Source organism: Musca domestica, unplaced genomic scaffold (genome assembly GCF_030504385.1).
Source record: "Musca domestica strain aabys unplaced genomic scaffold, Musca_domestica.polishedcontigs.V.1.1 1, whole genome shotgun sequence".
Classification (NCBI taxonomy): Eukaryota; Metazoa; Arthropoda; class Insecta; order Diptera; family Muscidae; genus Musca; species Musca domestica.
In genome coordinates this window covers 30,808,264-30,829,089 of record NW_026712114.1, presented here as the reverse complement: position 1 = coordinate 30,829,089, position 20,826 = coordinate 30,808,264, and the positions used below count along the sequence as shown (strand labels likewise).

The 20,826-nt window shown below is 35.6% G+C and overlaps 1 protein-coding gene across 4 annotated transcripts in view; it reads left to right on the top strand.

The window, feature by feature from the left end:
• The window catches only part of LOC101887561 (acyl-CoA Delta-9 desaturase), a 79,105-nt gene extending 67,274 nt beyond the window's left edge, over positions 1-11,831 (top strand). For all 4 annotated transcript variants that reach the window (XM_059121551.1, XM_005179649.4, XM_059121548.1 and 1 more), the window contains 3 exons: positions 8,500-8,630; positions 10,475-10,866; positions 10,934-11,831. In XM_059121551.1, coding sequence (XP_058977534.1) covers positions 8,500-8,630; positions 10,475-10,866; positions 10,934-11,336 — 926 coding nt within the window. In that variant the 3' untranslated portion in view covers positions 11,337-11,831. The remainder of the gene's footprint in view (positions 1-8,499; positions 8,631-10,474; positions 10,867-10,933) is intronic.
• Positions 11,832-20,826: the final 8,995 nt, after the last annotated feature.

The following is a 20,826-nucleotide window of genomic DNA, read 5'->3' as shown; positions in this document are numbered from 1 at the left end:
TTACGACCGAATTGAGTCTAGAAGCAAGTATGTCAAATTTGGTGAAGATCGGTTCAGATATAGCTATAGCTCCCATATATACTTTTCATCCGATTTGTTATATTTGTTACCCACTGCTGTAATATGCACTCCGTAACGACGATTTTTAGGGAAATATATCAAATATAGCACAGAAATATCCTTGCCAAATTTTATCGAGATCGGTTCCGATTTGGATATTGCTCCCATATATATCTTTATCCGATTTCAAGTTAATTGTGCACCAAATGGGCAATACAAGTCCGAATTTAAAAGATACAAATGCTTCGGCATATTCAGTTCTTTGAACTTTAAATTATAATTATAATCATAGCGTGTATGAACTTTTAACTTTTATGCGGAGCTCTACTAAATTAGCAAAGTGGTGTAGGGTATCATAAAGTCGGCCCCGCCCGACTTTAAGACTTTCTTTACTGGTTCAATATTTGCCGAATGGAATATTGCGATATGTTCAGCTCACGAGGCCATTGCGATCAAATCGCTTTTACTTTTCGAACCATTTCTGATGATGTTGGTGTTTTCTTTCGTCCACTACCTTGACGTCGGGCTACGCTACCAGTATCACGGTAACAAGCGATGGTACGAGACACAAAAGATGTATTCAAATTTAAATGCTAGAGTGATCTAACGATAGCCCTTGTGGTTTTCCAGCCAAATATAAAGAAATCACATATAAAGAAATCATCACGCTTGAATTCCATCACGAATAACTTTTTCTCTGGAAAATTCTCACCAAAATGCTTTTGTACGCTTGTAAACAATATAATGAGCTGTCACTGGAATAATTTTAAAGACTGTTAAGGAGTCTGTATAGATGACTGTTAAGAGGTCTGTATTGACGACGACTGTTAACGCGTCTGTATTGACGATGACTGTTAAGGAGTCTATATAGACGACTTTTTAGGCGTCTGTATGGGCGGCTCTTAAGCCACACCTTAAATATACTTGCTGTATGTGTTTATAAGTCAACAACGATATTAACCCCATTACATTTGGCAACGCCTACATAATGGCTAACTTCATTACAACCATTGTAATTTTACACCCATAAATATTTCATTCCTCTCATAGGTTTACATTATGCCAAAAACGACAACATGTTTTTGTTTAATCACAATAATTTGCAATAAATTTTTCTCGCATAATTTAAAAAAAACAAGCTTTTTCAGTAAATTTTTTTTTGAAATTCCCTATGCGGTTTAGTCAATAAAAGTTTACCACCAATTCGACCTTTTTACTGGCAATGCACAATTTGTCGTCTTTAATATTTATGACCATTTTTTGCTGATCAACCTTAAAGTGCAGAACAAAAAAGAAACAACATTTTGCAAACTGAGCATTTTCAGAGGAATTAAAATGAGCAGCAACCCATCAACCAAAAACTGAATGATTCAAGCAATGATGATATGAGAAAAAATCTACAACAATAAACAATTCATGTTGATTATCGTTCAGATTGATCGGTATTTCCCCTAGTCTGGTTTATGATTCCGTGGCTCTGACGGCGGCAGTGTGTTAATTGTTCTTTTACGCACACCAAACTTTATCGCTGAACAATCGTTCCTCAATAAAAAAAAGTATGGAAGAAAAAATAAAAAACAGATTACTTGGCGATACGAGACATTACCAGAAGTTGCGGCGGCAGCTCAGCACCAAATCTGGTCGAGGTTGTGCGGACAAGTTGATGTCTACGCATTGCGTTTTTTTGTTTCTTCTTATTTCCATCTTCATCTGTTTCGATTTTTGCTACCTTGGAAAACACGTGAAGACCTGAATGTTCTCCAAGCGGAGACGACTTAGGTATACCCTCTGTAAACAACTATGCGTAAGACATGAAACAACAATGAGGTCACTTATGAACCATGAGATAAACAAAAACCTAATTTACAACACAACATTTACATCCGGTATTTTGGAGTACTTTTCTTATAGCATGGTTGTGTTACAAGCTTGATGACATATTTAACATGCTTTCCAAACGATGTAAATACATGCTTGTCTGTATGTATTTTGAAAACATTACACATGTTGTTGGGGTTTTGTGTCGGCCTGGTAGATCGTGGTCTTTCAATGTCATGCCGCTTTGCCGGGTGACCAATGTGCCGCATCAGACCATCTGTATGACGCAATGTCCACCAACCACAATCAGGTTTTGTTAAGTGATTTCCCCTTTTTACGACGTTAAAACCTGTGGCGTTTAAGAAGAAAACAATATCGCTGTAGAAAGTAAAAGTTATCTGGCCTCAATAATTGGAATTTCTTTTTGGGAATTTAAAGAGGTTTTGTTTTGGAGTAAAACGACTTTTAATATATCGGCTACTGCCCAGGCCTGAGAAGTGCTCATTTACATCTGTCAAAAGGCCTTTTAAAAATGTATTATAGGCAGGGCACTTTTTTAAGAATTCCAATTTTTGGGGCACATTTTAAGTGGTAGTCTTGAGGCGTAATGGTAGGTTATTGTGATCCTTTCGACTAACGTAATGTAGGCACTGTTATTTATAGAATATTTTGATTTAAACAATTTTACCTATGTTAGTAATAAAATTCGAATTAATAATATGGCGACAGACTAAAACTAAGTGGTAACTGGGCTTGTATAGATGGATGTTAAGTGATCCGTGTAGATGTTTGTTTGGGAGTCTATATGGGTCGTTGTTAAAGGTTGATAAAAAAATCTTGCGAAGACTACTATTAAGAAGTCTTTATAGACGGCTTTAAGAGAACTGTACAGATTACTGTTCAGAAGTCTGTAAAGACGACTTTTACAGGGTCGGCATAAGCATCTGATACGGGGTCCGTAGATAACAATTTCGGGATTTGGCACAAAACAACTTTTCAGAATTTTGTATAGACGACAATAAACAGTGTCTAAAGATTACTTTTAAGGGGTCTGTATTAACGAATGCTTGTAAATCTAAACAGGCTACTTTTAAGAACTCAGAGTAGGAGGAGATAAGAGTAGGTTGAGATAAAAAGAAAACTGCAACAAAATCAAACGCCAAATTTTTTTTTTACATTTATTTTTAATTTTATTGAATGAAAGCAAAAAATGTCGGAAATAGCATCAAATTTAGAATAAGTTTAAATTTGTTCAAATTGGTCACTTTGACACCAATTAAACCGTCCACGCTACCCGAATGTTTCTCTGCGGTATTTTGGCCCACTCCCGGCGAAGCGCTTACTTGAAGTGATCGACACTTTGGTATTTTTTAGTGCCAACCTTGCTTTCCAAAATACTCCAGACAAAATTATCCAACGGATTGGTATCCGGAGATTTTGGTGGTCAATGTGCGCTGGAAATGAAGCCAGGAACCTCATTTTGTAACCATTCTTGGGTGGCGCGTGCTGAGCGCGTTGCTGCAGAGTCCACTTGGAATGTCCAAGGTCTGCGGTCAAAATGTTTGCGTGCCCAAGGCTTCAATACACCCTCCAGAACATTTTCGCGATAATATTCGGCATTTATTCTGATTCCACGGTCGATTAATACGAGCGGAAGGCGACCACCGGCTGTTATGGCGGCACACACCATCACCATGGCCGGCGCTTGAGTTCTGGTGGCCAACCGAAGGTGCACATCTTCAGCTAACCTCTTTGGCAAGTAAACACGATCATTTTGTTTACTTACAAACTGCTGGACAACGAATGTTTTCTCATCGGAGAAAACCAAATTCGGCAGTTCACAACGTTCGGCTAAGCGAAGCAACTCTTTAACTCTTTTGAGTCTATTTTGAGTCTATTCTGTTGCGGTGTAAGTTCTTGCACATTTTGGAATTTCAATGGCTTTACCTCGAGCTCATTTTTCAATATTTGCCGAATGGAATATTGTGATATGTTCAGTTCACGAGCTATTTTTCGGCCATTGCGATAAAACGCTTGTTTACTTTTCGAACCATTTCTGCTGATGTTGCTGTTTTCTTCCGTCCACTACTACTCTACCAGTATCACGGCAACGAACGATGGTACGAGACACAAAAGATTTATTCACATTTAAATGCTGGAGTGCTCTAACGATAGCCACTTGTGGTTTTCCAGCCAAATATAAAGAAATCACGCTATCACGCTTGAATTCCATCACAAATAACTTCGTTTCTGGAAATTCTCACCAAAATGTTTTTGTACGCTTGTAAAAAATATAAAAAGCTGTCACTGGAATAATTTTAACAGCTGTCGGACGAGTGGTTTAGAAATTACAGCAGTCTGAAGTTGGTTGCAGTTTTTTCATCTCACCCTGTATGTCCACGAAAATTATTATATTATAGAGGTTCATGTGGATCCTCTAGTTGGGATAGTTCATTAGAAAAATTCTTTAAATAAAACAGGTTTATTGCTGGAATAGACTTTTAGAAAAATTCTTTAAAAAATCCAGGTTAATTGCTGGAATAAGTTTTTAGAAAAATTCTTTAAAAAATCCAGGTTAATTGCTGGAATAGACTTTTAGAAAAATTCTTTAAAAAATCCAGGTTAATTGCTGGAATAGATTTTTAGAAAAATTCTTTAAAAAATCCAGATTAATTGCTGGAATAGACTTTTGTAAAAAATCTTTAAAAAATCCACGCTTATTGTTGAGGTTGTCCTTTAGTACATTTCTTTAAAAATTCCACGTTTATTATTGAGGTTGTCCTTTAGTACATTTCTTTAAAAATCCGCGTTTATTGTTGAGATTGGCCTTTAGTATATTTCTTTAAAAATCCAGTTTTGTAGTTGGAATTGCCCTTTAGAAAAATTATTTTAAATCCACATTTATTGGGATTAACCTTTCGAAAAATTATTTATAGAAAATTTCATGATTATAGCATGGCCCTTGTAACAGAGAATTTTAAAAAAACCGGATTCTTGCATCCTCGGTACTAATTTTAAGATATTCTGGTTCATATCCATAAATGTTTTCTTCAAACTATGACCAACAGCTGTTGTTATTGAGGTGCTCTTCATTTTGCAACTTAAGTTTCTTTTAACTTTGCTGCTAATAAATTGTGTCAACACTTATGCCGTCTTACAACTCATTTATCACCTTCACAAAAAAAGCGAACGTCACAAAAGTAAAAAAAATATATAAATAAAAACAAAAATTATAACACAAAGCGACAAAAAGTAAAATAGTTTAAAAGAAGTGTTAAAAACTTCAAACCATTCATTGCTTTTGATTCGCTGACAATGACAAACATTTGTTTGGCTTACACGCCCAATCAAATGTGCTAAATGTGTGGAAAATGGGAAACACAAAAGGAGACCAACACAAGTGGTAATTAATGGACCCCATTTTATTGGTGTATGTGTGTGTGTGTAACATAGCCATAATGTCTCAAAATATTACAAAATCATATAAAGCGCCATGATAAACAAATCAAGTTTATTTCCTCAGGTTTCATTGTTGGCTAATACCCATAAAACGCCTGCATTGGCAATTTCTGATGATGATGATGATTTCTTTCGGCCTAAAATGTATGTAGACATTTTTTAATTAGTCTCAAGGTGTTTTTAATTACTTTTTTATATTGGAATTCAATGAGTCGAGGCTTTTCCAATTTTTTTCACCACATCTAAATTTTGCGATGAGTTGACAAATAAGTCGGATTTTTTATTGTGTTTTTTGTATAGTAATGTGAGGAGAACATCAGTGAGTAATAATGTCATTAAATGTAAAAATTCTTATTAATCAGATACATTCGCTAAAGAATAAATGTATATATAAATAAAAAAAAGAAATAAAAATTCTTCGTAAGATATTGGGAGTATTCATTTTAGGTTCAAAAATCAAAAAAAAAAAAAAAATATTGAAAACCCAAAATAATTTCCGCAAAACAATAGAGTATTTACGAGAAATGCAGTCGTCATTCCTACCAGCTTTAACACTTCTACCCCTAAGCTTCAATATAATTTGAATTAAATTCATAAAATCCAATTCGTTTTTATTGCCCGCCCAATTGAAATAAAGAAACTCAACTAAATATTATGAATCTTTTAAAGCTTCGAACTTTTTAGTTGCGAAATTATTGCGGAAATTTTCCATACCTGCAACTCATTTACTAATGAAAAATTTGAAAATAATTATGCCATATTTTCCAACCAAAATGTTATTAGTGAGTTCCACACATTTTGATTGTTATTTAATGACATTTTTATTATTCAATTAAATTTCAACATCAGCTCTGCAAGGTGTTAAGTGATTATTTTTTTATTTCCGTATTACAATAGCCTTCACTTTAATGTTCACTTTTTCCAAAATAAATAAAGGAAAAAAATATTAAGCATGGGCAAATTTTAATGATAGAAGAAAAAACCAATAAGGAAAAGTCAAAAGTCGGGCGGGGCCGGCTATATGATTCCCTACACCACTTTGCATATTTAGTAGAGCTCCCGTTACAAAAGAATTTAATTGAAGTAGATCATTCCACCTATTAACATTTGGCTTTAGAGCAGTTATAGTTTGGTTTCAGAGGGAACTAATATATGACTGGAATATCCAATTCTGAATCGATTTTCACCAAATTTGACGGAGACATTTTAATCTTTTATACCAAATAACGTTGCTTTAGATTGCATGATATCACTTCGAGATGGATTATATTAAATAAATATGTAACGGAGCCAAGTTCCAAAAAAAATGGAAACGTACGTCCCGAAATTCACTCCATTTTGGCTGATATTAGCCATTATTTGCACAATAAACCTAAAATCGGATTAAGGATATATATGAGATCTATATCCAAATCTTAGTCGTTGTCGATAAAATTTGGCAAAAAAAATTGTGAGCTCTGTAAGATATCTTGCAACAAATACCATTGTTGTCGAATGCATATTACGAATATGAGGGACTTGAACACCAAATCGAATGAAACATTATTTATATGGGAGCTATAGCTATATCTGAACCAATTTTCTTGACCGATTTGATGTACTTGCTTCTAGACTGAACTCGGTCGGATGTATCAAAAATCAGGTCATTTGGACTTATATTGGCTATTTGGCGCAAGATATATGTGGCAGCTATATCCAAATCTGTACCGATCTTGATAAAATTTGGCAGAGGTATTTCTGGGATGTGTCTGACATTTGGTACCAAATCGGATGAAACACGTATAGGGGAGCTATAGCTATATCTGAACCAATTTGATGTACTTGCTTCTAGACCGAATTCGGTCAGATGTACCAAAATTCAGGTCATTACGACTTATATTGGCCATTTGGCGCACAATTAATCCGAATTCGGTTGATGATATATGGGAGCTATATCTAAATCTGATCCGATTATCACGAATTTTAATACCGTTGGTCCTTGAGCCAAACAAATATTGTTTGCAAAATTTCATCTCAATCGGATTAAAACTGCGTACTGCATTTTGTTCACAAGAATACATGGACGGACGGATGCACGGACTGACATGCATAATTCGACTCAGAAAGTGATTCTATGAATATTCTCACATATTACGTTGTATGGGGGCCAAATCTTCTTAAAAACCAAATTTGAAACAATTTCGTGGGTAAATGTGGATAGGATTATAAAAATGCCGAATATCGGTGGGTATCGTTATAGGAAAACGTGGACCTAAATGTTAAATGTTCTGCCACCGGATCTAGAACCCATTATTAACTACAAATACCAATTTGTAGACCAATCCGTGGAGAAAAGTGGCAAAAATGATCAAAATACGGAATATCGGGAGGTACCGTTATAAGTGGGCTATAAAAAAGTGATCCTATAGAAGCCTAAATATAAAATTTAATTTCTATCCATTCACTCAAAGACAAATTTAGTACCATTCAGTACTTTTCGAACAAATCCACCTCCTTCCCTAAAAACTATGTAAACAACAGTGACCTCCATATCCAGTTTCAAAATTTAAGACCCAACGGTACATTTTTCGGTATTTTGTGCGCATTTTCAAAACAGTCTCCAAATCTCATCTTCAGATACCAACAGTGTAAACTTTTAGAAGATTAATAACATTTTAGAACTTTTCGTAAACTTAAAGTTCGAAATTCCAAAAAAACCTTTGGTACATTTATCCTACAATCTATCAGTGACTCTCATTTCAAATTAAAAAAAACCAGCCTTATCACCCGCTTTTCACCCTTTTCGTCTGTAAAAATAGATTTCCTCTGAATTCCCTTTGTACCTCTGAAATCCCTCCGAAAAAAATACAAAAGAATAAGAATTTTGTAATAAACGTTAAACATATTTCAATGAAATCCTTCAAAAAATTTTCATAACAATTTTAAAATTATTTCGAATTGCTAAAACCAGAGTATATGGCTAAAACCCGTTTGAATACTGAACCATCTTACGAATCTAATGTCACATTTTGTTGTAAATGACATTGGACAACATTGAAGGTCATTATTGAGTTCATGGCTTATTTATATATGATTTGTATTTATTAATTTGCATTAATTTATTTAAGAATTTAGAATAAAATCTAATCAACCGTTTGTTTGTAATATTCTATTTTCTTACAGCCTACATTATGGGTGGTGTTGTCGGATTTGGTGTCACTGGTGGAGCTCATCGTTATTGGACACATCGTTCGTTTAAGGCGAATTTGCCATTGCGCATCATTCTAATGCTGTGCTATACAACGGCTGGTCAGGTAAGTGATAAATGTATTCACGACGAAAATTAAAATAACATTATTAATAAATAACAAGTAAAAAATTAGTAAGTTCGGCCGGGTCGAACTTTGAATACCCTCCATCACTTGGAACGAATTGGGAAATCTTAAAAATACCGAATACCGGAAGGTGCCGATGTATGGGGGGATATACGATATTTTGGACCTATATAGACCAAATGTATGTCTGGGGGAAAGTACTCACAAAGATCTCCTTGTGTAGAATTTCGGACAATCCCTTTGAAAATGTGGCTAAAATAATCAAAATACCGAAAATCGTAGGGGGGAGTGTACCGTTATGGGGGGCTATACGATATGGTGGGCATATCGGCCCATCTTCGAACTTGACGTGCCTGCAGACTGTAGCGTGATTACAATAGAGGGACAGGACTAAATCGTCTTAGAATTTACCGCTAATGAGGAATATATATACTTTGTTGGATCTAAAATTATTATTTCGATGAGTCACAAACCGAATGATGAACTTAATATATCCTCCATACTATGTATGGTGGAGGGTATAAAAATGCCGGATCATGAAGCGTGACGGGAAATACTAAACAACAATGGAAGTAGAGTGACCGACATATGCAGTCATAAAGTAAATTATGTTCGACCATCATTACACCGATTATGTTTTATTACTACTGTTCAATCACTGTCAGCATAGTGTGATGACGTCAATGTTTACGTCATTATAAATCGATATTAGAAGAGACTTTATTGAAGACGATTTAAATTTTTCATTAAAAAGTAAATTTCGTTGATATAATACCTCTGATATTATTTAAATATCGAATATCGAGCCATACAGTTATATGGGATTATTTAAGATTTGGACCCATATATAAACAACTATATGCCAGAGAAGGCGGCAGATATATACATATAAGTCAAATATATAAAGAGTAATGGAATAACTGGAAGACTGACCAAGAATAAATGCTCAGGTTAAATGGCTAAAGTTAGAATCTTGAAATTTTGAACGGTACGGAGGTGTCTTATAAGTCTATGTTTTGGAAAACTCCTTGTAAAGTGTTACGAAAAGTACTAAAAATAGAATAATTAGTAGTGCCTACAACTCAAAAATTTCGAATGACGGTCACTGATGGAGTGCAGGATAGATGTACCAAAGGGTTTTTGAAAATTCATAGTTTAAAGACTCAAAAAGTTCTAAAATTTAAATGATGACCTTTATGCGGGGGCTATATGAAGACGTGGATCCTCGTACGATCTTTTTAGGCATGAGCTGTAGTTCCCATTACAAGCTTTGAATACGAAATTTGAAATAATTCGGGTGAATGATGTTGCTAAAATCATCAAAATGCCGAATATCGGGAGGTACCGTTATATGGGGGCCATACGAAAACATGGACCGACCTGCCCACTGGAAAAATAAACATGTGTGCAAAATTTTAACATTCTTTCTTAATTCGTTCGAAGATAGCTTGATTACACAAACAGACAGACCTTACAGATATACTTTGTAGGGTCTATCATGAATATTTCGAGAAGTTACAAACGGGATGACAAACCAAATATACCCTCCATAGAATGGAGGAGGGTATAATAAATTAAAATTTAAAAGGGTACACGGCAAGAGCAGAGTCTGCTCGGTTTCGTGAAAATTCTACTCTCTCTCTCTCTTGAAAACCTGTTCGTACTGACTTTTTCACAAACAAATTTTACACCTTCAAATATTTTTGTAATAGTGAGGGAAATATAGGCCTAGAATCCCAATAATATTTTCCACATAAGCATTATCAATTTGTTTCTAATCACATTTTGTTTTTCTTCTCTCCTTTCCCTTACGAAATCCACAGAATAGCCTCTACGATTGGGTGCGTGATCACCGAGTGCATCACAAGTATTCGGAGACCGATGCTGATCCTCACAATTCGAACCGTGGCTTCTTCTTTGCCCATGTCGGCTGGTTGATGATGCACAAACATCCTGAGGTTTTACGTCGCGGCCGTCAATTGGACATGAGTGATGTATTGGCCGATCCTGTGGTGCGTTTCCATGAGAAATATTTCATTCCACTGAAGATGCTTTGCTGTTTCATTATTCCCACCGTTATTCCCGTCTATTTCTGGGGTGAGGAATGGTATTTGAGCTTCGTGATGCAGTGTGTGTTCCGTTATGTGTACTCGTTGAACTTTACCTGGTCGGTGAACAGTGCTGCCCATTTGTGGGGTACACGTCCCTATGATAAGTAAGTTGTTGGGAGAAATATGAAAAATTTGCACAGCATAATTTAAAATGTTCATTCTTTTTTCCAGGCGCATCAATCCCCGCGAGAATGTCTTGGTCTCCTTCGTTGCCATGGGTGAGGGCTGGCACAACTACCATCATGTCTTCCCCTGGGACTACAAAGCAGCTGAGTTGGGTAAATATTCCTTGAACCTGACCACCATGATTTTGGATGGCTTCGCCAAGATTGGTTGGTGCTGGGACCGCAAAGAACCCACCAAGGATTTGGTCAGACGCACTTTGGACAAGTATGGTGATGGTACCCATCCCTCGGCAGCCGAAGCAGAACATCAACATCACCATGAACATTTACCCGAAGTTCCCGATCCTGAATACGATTGTGATGACGATGATGCCGAGTCGTCAAGTACAGAGAGCACAAAACTCGATGAAAATGAAAACGTTTCAAAGAAATCATCAGTTTTAGCTTAAGTTACTTTAAATATTGGCGGGAACACTCTCCCATGGGGAAAAGGGGGTAATCGTAACTTTTTTTTGTGAGAATCGTTTGTGGGACCAATTACAAATATATACACTTATTTATATATTTTAACATTTATTTAAAACATATTTTGTAAATTGGTCACGCGATCAAAAATAGAACAACAACCAAACAATTTCATCATCATAGCAAGGCAGCCTCGGGGCCTGTCGAATTTCTTTAACGAAATACGGGTTTTGATCATTTTTACGTCCAATAACCAATAACACACACACCACACCAATACATACATATCAATTTTACAAATAAACTTTATTTAATTTATAAGCAATGGGTACAATGATGCAATACACGCACACTAATACACATAAAAAAAAACTCTCACAAATATGCAAAATGAAACACTTTTTTGTTAGTTTTAGTGGGGAGCACTTAAATTTAAAAATAAATAAATAAATTTCTATCCGAAAAAAAAAAACACAAAAGTGAAGCGCTTAGTAATGACTCATATTTTTTGCTTATTATTATTTTATCTACTTTATTATGAAGAAAAGAAGAAAAAAAAACAGGAAAATATATTCCAATATATGTGTTTATGCACTAACTTTATTGGATGCATACCCAAACTAGTTTAAGGCATTTGTAATAGGTTTAGTGATGATTTGGGCGCCAGTTTAGTTAGCCACCCTGGCTGATTAGCTCTCATATCGAAGTAAAAGCAAAATATATTTTATAAGATTATTTTTTAATTTCTTGTTAGTTTTTATTCGTGGGATAAAAATTTCCCTCCAAAATCTATGATCTGAAACACCTGTGAAGGGGGAAAGTGTCAAATACACAAACATTTATATTAAACCATGTTAAAATCTATCAAGAAGGAAATAAGAAAACTGTGAATGTGAAAAAAAGAAAAAAATGATGTTTTATTTACAATTGGGGGAAAAGTTTTAAGTGAACAAGTAAGCAAAGGCTACAGTCGAGCGGGGCCGACCGTTGAATACCCTACAACACTATAATAAACGATACAGTTTATATAGGCGAGATACTCGAAAGAATTCCACAAGATATTGTGACAAATAATAAAAGAAAACCCTCAGGTTTCGTTATCTAATTTTCGAATAATAGCAACCTTAACTAATTTGCTCATTTCCAATTTATTGGTAGATGTTGCACTTAAATGGTCTTCCTAGATCTGGAACCAATATTTCCCAAAGACCTATAATCTCTCAGAAATGGCAAAAGATTAACATTTATTATTGTTTTTTGACTGAAATGCATCTATATGAGATACAGACATTTGACTATATTCTTCAACGAAATCAGCGTTAACGAAATAGTCAGAAGTGCGTCTTTCCTGTATTTGTGAATTCTCCAAAAAGTCACTGGACTGGACATTTTCGTATTTTGTCTACAAAAGTTGGCAAACTATTTCACACATTGAATATTTTTGGATGGCCATCCAAAACTGCTTGGCTTTTGCAATGTCCGGTAACCCCCATTCAAATGTACGTGAGGATCGGGCGATAATTACGACCTGCTGACAAATTAGCAGTTTTTTGGCCCATTTCAACCCCTAAATATATGGCGATCATCTCCAAAAAGAGTAGGCTTCTATTCTGACCCTCATCTTACCCCCCTGCAAAATTTCGTAAGGATCGGGCCATAAATGCGATCTGTATATGATATCCTGATATCCTAACTACTTAGTTTTGTTAGTTGTAGAAACATTACCAAATGTTTGATTCAAAATGAAAATATGCCAAAAATATAACAAAATTGAAAAAAATATGAGAAAATTACAAATTACAAAATCAATATTTTCATCTTTAGAGAGATATTCTAATGCGATTTTTTTAGACGTTTTTTCTTTCCCGCCAAGAGGCCATTCTGAATTAATGAGAACTGTCGAAATCAGTTCAGCCGTTCTCGAAATATAAGAGATCTTTCAAGCATATCTTCTTTGATAGACATATATATCGCACATATTTTCCTATATATCCGATTTGTTAGATGTTAACATCAATGTAAAGATCAGAAGTAACCTTGTCATGGCTTTGTGATTTCGCCGGGATTTAAAATATTCGCGATTTAATGAAAAATTTTGAATTTTTTCAACACAAAAGGTATGGTCTATTTTACCCGCTAAATGTTCTTCCCCGCCTAAACTCTGTATTACATGCGAAATTCCGAGTGGATTGGTCTATAATCGCGACCTGTATAGCTACTGCAAAATCCGACATTTTTTCAGTATTTGATCCATTTCAACCCCTAAACATTTGGCGATCATATCCAAAAGAAATAGGTTTCTATTCTGACCCTAACATCACCTTCGTGCAAAATTTCATAAGGATCGGGCCATAATTGCGACCTGTAGCGTGATTACAAATTAATATGGACAGACGGACGGACGGACATACATAGCTAGATCGACTCAGCTCGGCGAGCTAGGAAATATGGGAAACCAATATTTCGAGGTATTACATAAATTCTGGCCCAATCAAACTTATAATACCCCCAACACATAGTGTTGTAGGGTATAAAAACTAATGTTCCTAGCTACCCAGCAAACAATTTGGTGGGAATTTATATCGTTTTTATACCCTCCACCTTGAAAAGGACGTCATATTAACTTTGTTTCTGGGATGATTGGTATTAAAAATGAGGTTTATCGGCCCTCCCGATATTAGGTATTTTGATGATTTTCGCCACATTTTTTTACGGATTTGTCTAAAAATTGGTATTTGTTGGTTATAATGGGTTCTAGCTCCGGTGGCGAAACATAGTATGTATAGGTGCACATTTTTGTATAGCCCTCATATAACGGTACCTGCCGATATTCGGCAGACTTGGCTACACCAAATCGTAGATCGACATGACGTATATTTAGTTTAGAGAAAAATATTTGTGTATGGTTAGGGCTATATAGAGGGCCTTAAAAACGTTTGGCCTGAGAATCCAAAATCCTTTTGCGATTTTGATCTGATAACCGAAGACTAGTCATTGTTGCACAATGCCATTATTACTTGCTATTGCGCATAGACCCCGAATAATGGTACCCGCAAATTAAATATCCTTTTATACCCTCCACCATAGTATGGAGGGTATACTAAGTTTGTCATTCCGTTTGTAACATCTCAAAATACACAGTATAGACCCCACAAAGTATATATATTCTTGATCAGCATAAAATTCTATATTTAGCTATGTACGTCTGTGGAAATCACTCTAGCTTTTGAACAAATTGAAGTGGATTGATAAATTTTTACTCAAATGTATGTTATGTCTGTAGGACTTTTGGTATTGAAAATGGGCCATGTAGGTCCACGTTTTAGTATAGCCCCCTCCGATATTCGGTATTTTGACGATTTTAGCGACATTATTCACCGGAATTGTTTAAAATTTGGTATTTGAACTTCGTAATGCATTCTACAGCCTAAGACATAAAATTGTCTGTGCAGGCCCTCGTCTTCGTATAGCCCCCATATAACGGTACCTCCCGAGATTAGGTATTTCGATGATTTTATCTACATTATTACCGATTTTTTTTTAAGTCTCGCATTTGAATATTGCTACCTTTTTTACTTGTTTTTACTAAATTTTCATTTCGATCTACCAGTTTTATAGTCCGCATATTGCAGTTCCTCTTTATATTCTGTATTTTACTGATTGCAGTCCCAATGAATTTAAATGCCGAGTTCTCATTGGACGTCCACGACCCCATTCAGCTGTATCGACATTTTTTTGTTTGTTTGCAAAAGATCACAATTTAACATCGTATTGTACGCTAACATAATTTTCTTCCCTTACATTCAAAATTAAAAAAAAACATAAATAAAGCATGTCAAGTGGAAAAAATAGCATAGGATATTTTAATTTATTTTTACGAGGATTTTTAGATTTTGGGGGCTATAGGAAGACGTAGACCTACACACGAAATTTTTAGGCATAAGCTGTAGCTCCCATAACAAACTTCGAATATGAAATTTGAAACAAATTCGGGTGAATGATGTCGCTAAAATCATCAAAGTAACGAATATAGGGAGGTACCGTTATATTGGAGCTAAACGAAGACGTGGGCCTGCACAGACAATTTTCTGTCATAGGCTGTAGTATCCATTACGAACTTCAAACACCAAATTTGAAAGAATTTCGGTGAATAATATCGCTAAAATCATCAAAATACCGAATATTGGGTGGTATCGTTATATGGGCGCTATACGAAAACGTTAACCAGAATACGCAATTTTTTGGCATAGGCTGCAGTACCCATTCAAACTTTATGTACGAAATTTGAAACAATTCCGGTAAAAAGTGTCGCTAAAATCGTCGAAATATCAACTATCGGGCGGTAACATTGTGTGGGGGCTGTTCGATATCGTGGACCTATATAGATAATTCTCTTTCAGGGGTAAAGTACTCAAAAAGAAACAAAATTTTAGCTTGATTAAAACCGTCGGACGGACAGAATTTGACGCTGATCAAGAATACATATATTTTGTTAGATCTAAGATGATTATTTCGATGAGTTACAAATGGAGTGACGAACTTAATATACATTCCATTCTATGTATGAGGGGAGGATATATAAAGGGAGAAACTATAGATGGTACGGCACTCCCAGACACTCACACCTCTGGTTTATGTGACCTTCAAAATGTCAACAAGAAAATCTTCAATAAACCGCGACACGTGTATTGCCGTTGTTACGCCTTCTCTCTTTTAATCGAACCAGCTGAACTTGAACTTGATCTCAATGTCATTGGACATCATATCGCTAACATAATTACAACAAATTTTCAGGTCATCTATTGTACGAGTATAATTATATAATTTCATTTTCAAATTTGTAATCCTCATAGATGATTTGTGTAACAGATTTCAATGTAACTGAATCGACCGGAAAATGAACGAGTTGTCTAAATGAATAAAATAAAAATATTCAAATTAGATGAATTAAAGAAAGGTAGCGGCGATTGACTGCATCTCATTGCGGTACATTTCAATAGTGGGCACAGTGGGGTACATGTAAAATTCTATTTTAGCTCTCATAAAACATGAAAAGCCAGGAGTTTATAAATATTGAAACACATTTTAGGGTAAAAGCTGTTCTTCGTGTGAGTTTTTGCAAAATTCTCTTACAAGTCATAATAAATATAAGGATAACATCAAAGACGAAATTATTATACCCCCAGCCATATAGCTAGAGAGGGTATATATCATTTGATATGACCTAAATGTGCATCATCGAAATAACGGTTTAAGACCCTAGGTCTCTTTGGACTAAATTCGTTTCAAGTAGGGCAGGTGCGAAAATGAACAATATCCGTATCAATATCAAGTACCTCCCCTACAATGGGTCAAAATTTTGAATAAATATAACATTTATAAAATTCACAATTTTGTTTATATACCCTACAGCACTATGTGTTGGGGGTATTAAAAGTTTGATTGGGCCAAAAATTATGTAACACCTTGAAATATTGGTTTCCCACATAGGAAAGTATATCTCGCCGAGCTGAGTCGATCTAGCTATGTATGTCCGTCCGTCCGTCTGTTCATGTTAATTTGTAATCACTCTACAGGTCGAAATTATGGACCGATCTTCATGAAATTTAGAATCGAGGATAGAAGAATAGAAGCTTTTGAAGATGATCGCATAATATTTAGGGGTTAAACTGGACCGAAAACTGGAAAATTTCCTGATTTTGCACTTGCTCTACAGGTTGCAATCATAAAAAAATTGACGCAGAAGTTAGCATGGGACTAGAGCTTAGGGCTGGGCAGAAGCGTTCCAATTTTGATGGCCATCTGGTAATAGTTAGTGGGTGAAATAGACCATAAGATTTGTGTGAAATAAAAGTCAAATTTTCCATTAAACCGCGAATATTTTTAATTCCGACGAAATCGCAAATAGACGAACAGGTCAATTCTGACCGTTACGTAGATGCCGATATTATATATATCGGATATATATAACGAAATATATACAATGTACAGGGTTGCCCATATTCGACGGACCCATGTTCATTCCAATCGACGAGGCTTGTCCGCAGGCAACATTCTTTGCGTCAATTGAATTTTGTACGGGAACAAATGCAAATCAATGCGAGTAATCCGTTGTAAAGTGGACCGAGCCATGCCCAACTGCTGAGAACGGCGTTTTTGGAATGTTCTTGGGGACCTCTCAACACTGGCTCGTACGGCAGCGATATTCTCGGCCGATCGCCTTGGTCGACTTTTATATGGCCTCTTCGGATAAGAAAGAGCCTTAACAGTCGAAAATTTTTCGTATAAACGCTTAATGGTGTTCTTAGAAGGCGCACTTCTCACATTTTTTAATGTTTTAAAAGCACGTTGAGTTTTCACAATTGACTTCTTCTGTTGAATGTAAATTTCAGAGCGCTCGCGTGGCGTGTATTGGTTCATGGTAAAAATCTTCTTGGACTGACGCTTCAAACGCGGTATGTCATTAAGCGATGTGACATCTCTGTCAAAAGTTATGTCGTTGCCAGATGGGTCCGTCGAATATAGACAACCCTGTATATACACAAGAAGGTGATGTAAGCTGGAATGCTTATATCTCAGGAATGGCTAGACCGATTTTGACAAATATTGTCAATTCAAAATGCCGTCTTAGTATAAAAATATAAAATCTAAAAAAAATTGTAGAAAAATATACCATAAAGGATGTTATATAGATTCTGTCGTATTTTGTGATATATTTTTATTTTTTCATATTTTTTATGGCATGAGTTTTTTCAATTTGACTTAAAAATATTGAAGTGTAAAAATTGGAATATTTTTTCACCTTACAACACAGGTTAGGCTTATTATATACAGATTGCAATTATCGTCCGTTCCTCACGAATGGACCGGTACTTTTGTGTAAAAAAATACCAACATTCCTTACAGGCGATATCCGAAATACACAAAAGGCAAACTTCTGGCTTTTGTATGCTGATTTCGTTGACGAATATAGCCAAATATCATAGGCAAGCAAATCATATAGACGAATCTAAATTTGGAGATACAGAGGGGAATCTTGCGTTTGGAAATGATGGCAAAATATTTAGGGATTCAAATGAACCAAAATCAGAAAAAATTTCCTAATCTCACACATTTGAATCCAATCGACACGCCTGAAAAGAGGGTTGAGTTCTGGGAAAAATTGTAGCTTTTTGGATGACCATTGGATTATATGATTATATTTAGCTGTAAAATGGTCCACAACAACTAACAGCACGACGAAGTGCGTAAATATTGGGCAATATGTTCTGTTCAAAATTCTAAGGGTAATATCTAGGCAGTGCTCCGTTACAAAATTTCAAAAGCGAAACCTTCCAAATTAACATCCAATTCCATTCACACTTGGTATATCTCAATACTTCCATCAACACAAAATGTGTTATAAAGATGGTATAGATCGGACCTTTTCTTCTGATATCAAAACGCCCAAAAAAAGCAAAAAAAAAAAACATGAAACTCTCTTCAAATTCCACACATGCAAACATTTTTGCTAACACAAGATCTGTAGTGAAGATGGTATATATATTCGAACCCCATCTGGTACCTCACCCAAAAAGGGTCCCCATTTCCAATACTATTATATGTCATAACTTGCGAAACAATTCAGCGATTTTGCTAAACATTATCACGTATCTCATATAAAGTGAAGGAAGTAAAAAATATAGTCGAAGCCTGGAACGTCGCAAAATTTATATCATATTTATTTTGGTCCGATGCGGTCCATTCTTTCGGAACCTGCTCCATAGAGGGTCGACAATATGAATAATCATAACAGAAGACAAAATATAATTGAATAATCGAACATTGGCTGAGGGTAAACATCTGTCGGCAAAAACCGACTGATACTTTTTAACTCGTTTTTCATCACTTGTTTAACAAAGTATTGGGTCTGGTAGGTAGGTTATATCTAGATCCGTGAAATATTTAGTATGACGCTGTATCCAAACCTGAAGGGAATTTCGTCACAAACACGAAACACATATAATTCACTATATCTGTTAAACACATATACGTGGGTTATAGCCAAATCTGAAACTATGTTTGGGAACACAGCACCAACTTGCCGGGAATATGTCATAAAATTGAATGAGATCGGTTTGCCCCCTATATTTAGGTTGTTTTGTATTGTAAGCTTTGTGATGTAAGCTCGTAACTTGTTTTTTTTTTTTTGGATAACAAAGTGGCATAATTATTAAAATACCCATACGAGTGCATAGATTCGTTGTAATGCCGACGATTGTAAAACCAATGTCATCAACATCAATCTGGCCAAAATGGCAAAGTGTGGTGGACATTCAAAGTGCTACTATGTGGACAGACAGGGTGAGCTAATTGCTTGTACTATTTCAAAGAAAACTATACTAGTCTCTAGGCTAGCTAGACAACTGGTCAGGCCAGTTATGGCCTACGTGCACTTTTCACGTATGCCAGCCACTCAAAGATAAAGGAAAAGATATTTGGTCTCCCCACCAACCAAGCACCTTATCAAGGTTAGCAACAAAATAGCCAATGTAACATTTAAGCCTTGAAACAGAGAAACGGCACGATTCTAAGAACGCCGGCAAAAGAAGTTGAAGAACCTTTTGCTTTCTTTGGAGGATGCAGAGTCGTTTCAGTTGATGCGTGTAAAATTTCACGTAGACATATGGTCCACCATCCTTGTGGATGTTGTTTTCTTTGTTGCCATCAGAGAAGAAGATTCTTAACATTGCACTTAAAAACGCCATCCATGTAATAAGAGGATGGTTATGACCACGCTTGCAGCTATGCAGGACAATTTATGTGCATTGTTAAATATATTGAACACGCGCAAATAATTATTTTATGCGGTGATCTTAAGTGCATGCCAATACTTTTTTTTAGTGACTTAATTTTGATCATCATGGGACTTCCCGTTTTTGGTTGTTAAATTTTTTTTATGGCCCATGTGAATTTCTATGAATGATTTATGGAGTTTCATATTTTTTATCAATCAGGAATAAACGTTTATAGGCCTTTGTTAAATGAATGATGCAAGGAAGTGAACATAACCCGGTGAAAAAAAAAAACAGTAAAAAAAACTCATAAGTCGGGCAGGGCCGACTATATGATACCCTAGACCACTGCGTATTTGAGCTCCCGTAACAAAATAATTTATTTGAAGTAGATCATAACACCTATCAACATCTGGCTTTAGAGCAGGAGGAATATCCAATTCTGAATCGATTTTCAGTTAATTTGATGTACTTGCTTCTAAATTTTTTATACCAAATAACATTGCTATAGAGTATAAGATATCACTTCGAGAGCCGAAATGGAAACGTACGTCCCGAAATTCACTCCATTTGGGCCATTAGTTGCACAATAAACCTGAAATCGGATTAAGCATATATATGGGAGCTATATCCAAATCTAAGCCGTTCTCGATAAAAGTTGGCAAAGGTATTTCTGAGCTCTTTAACATATCTGGTACCA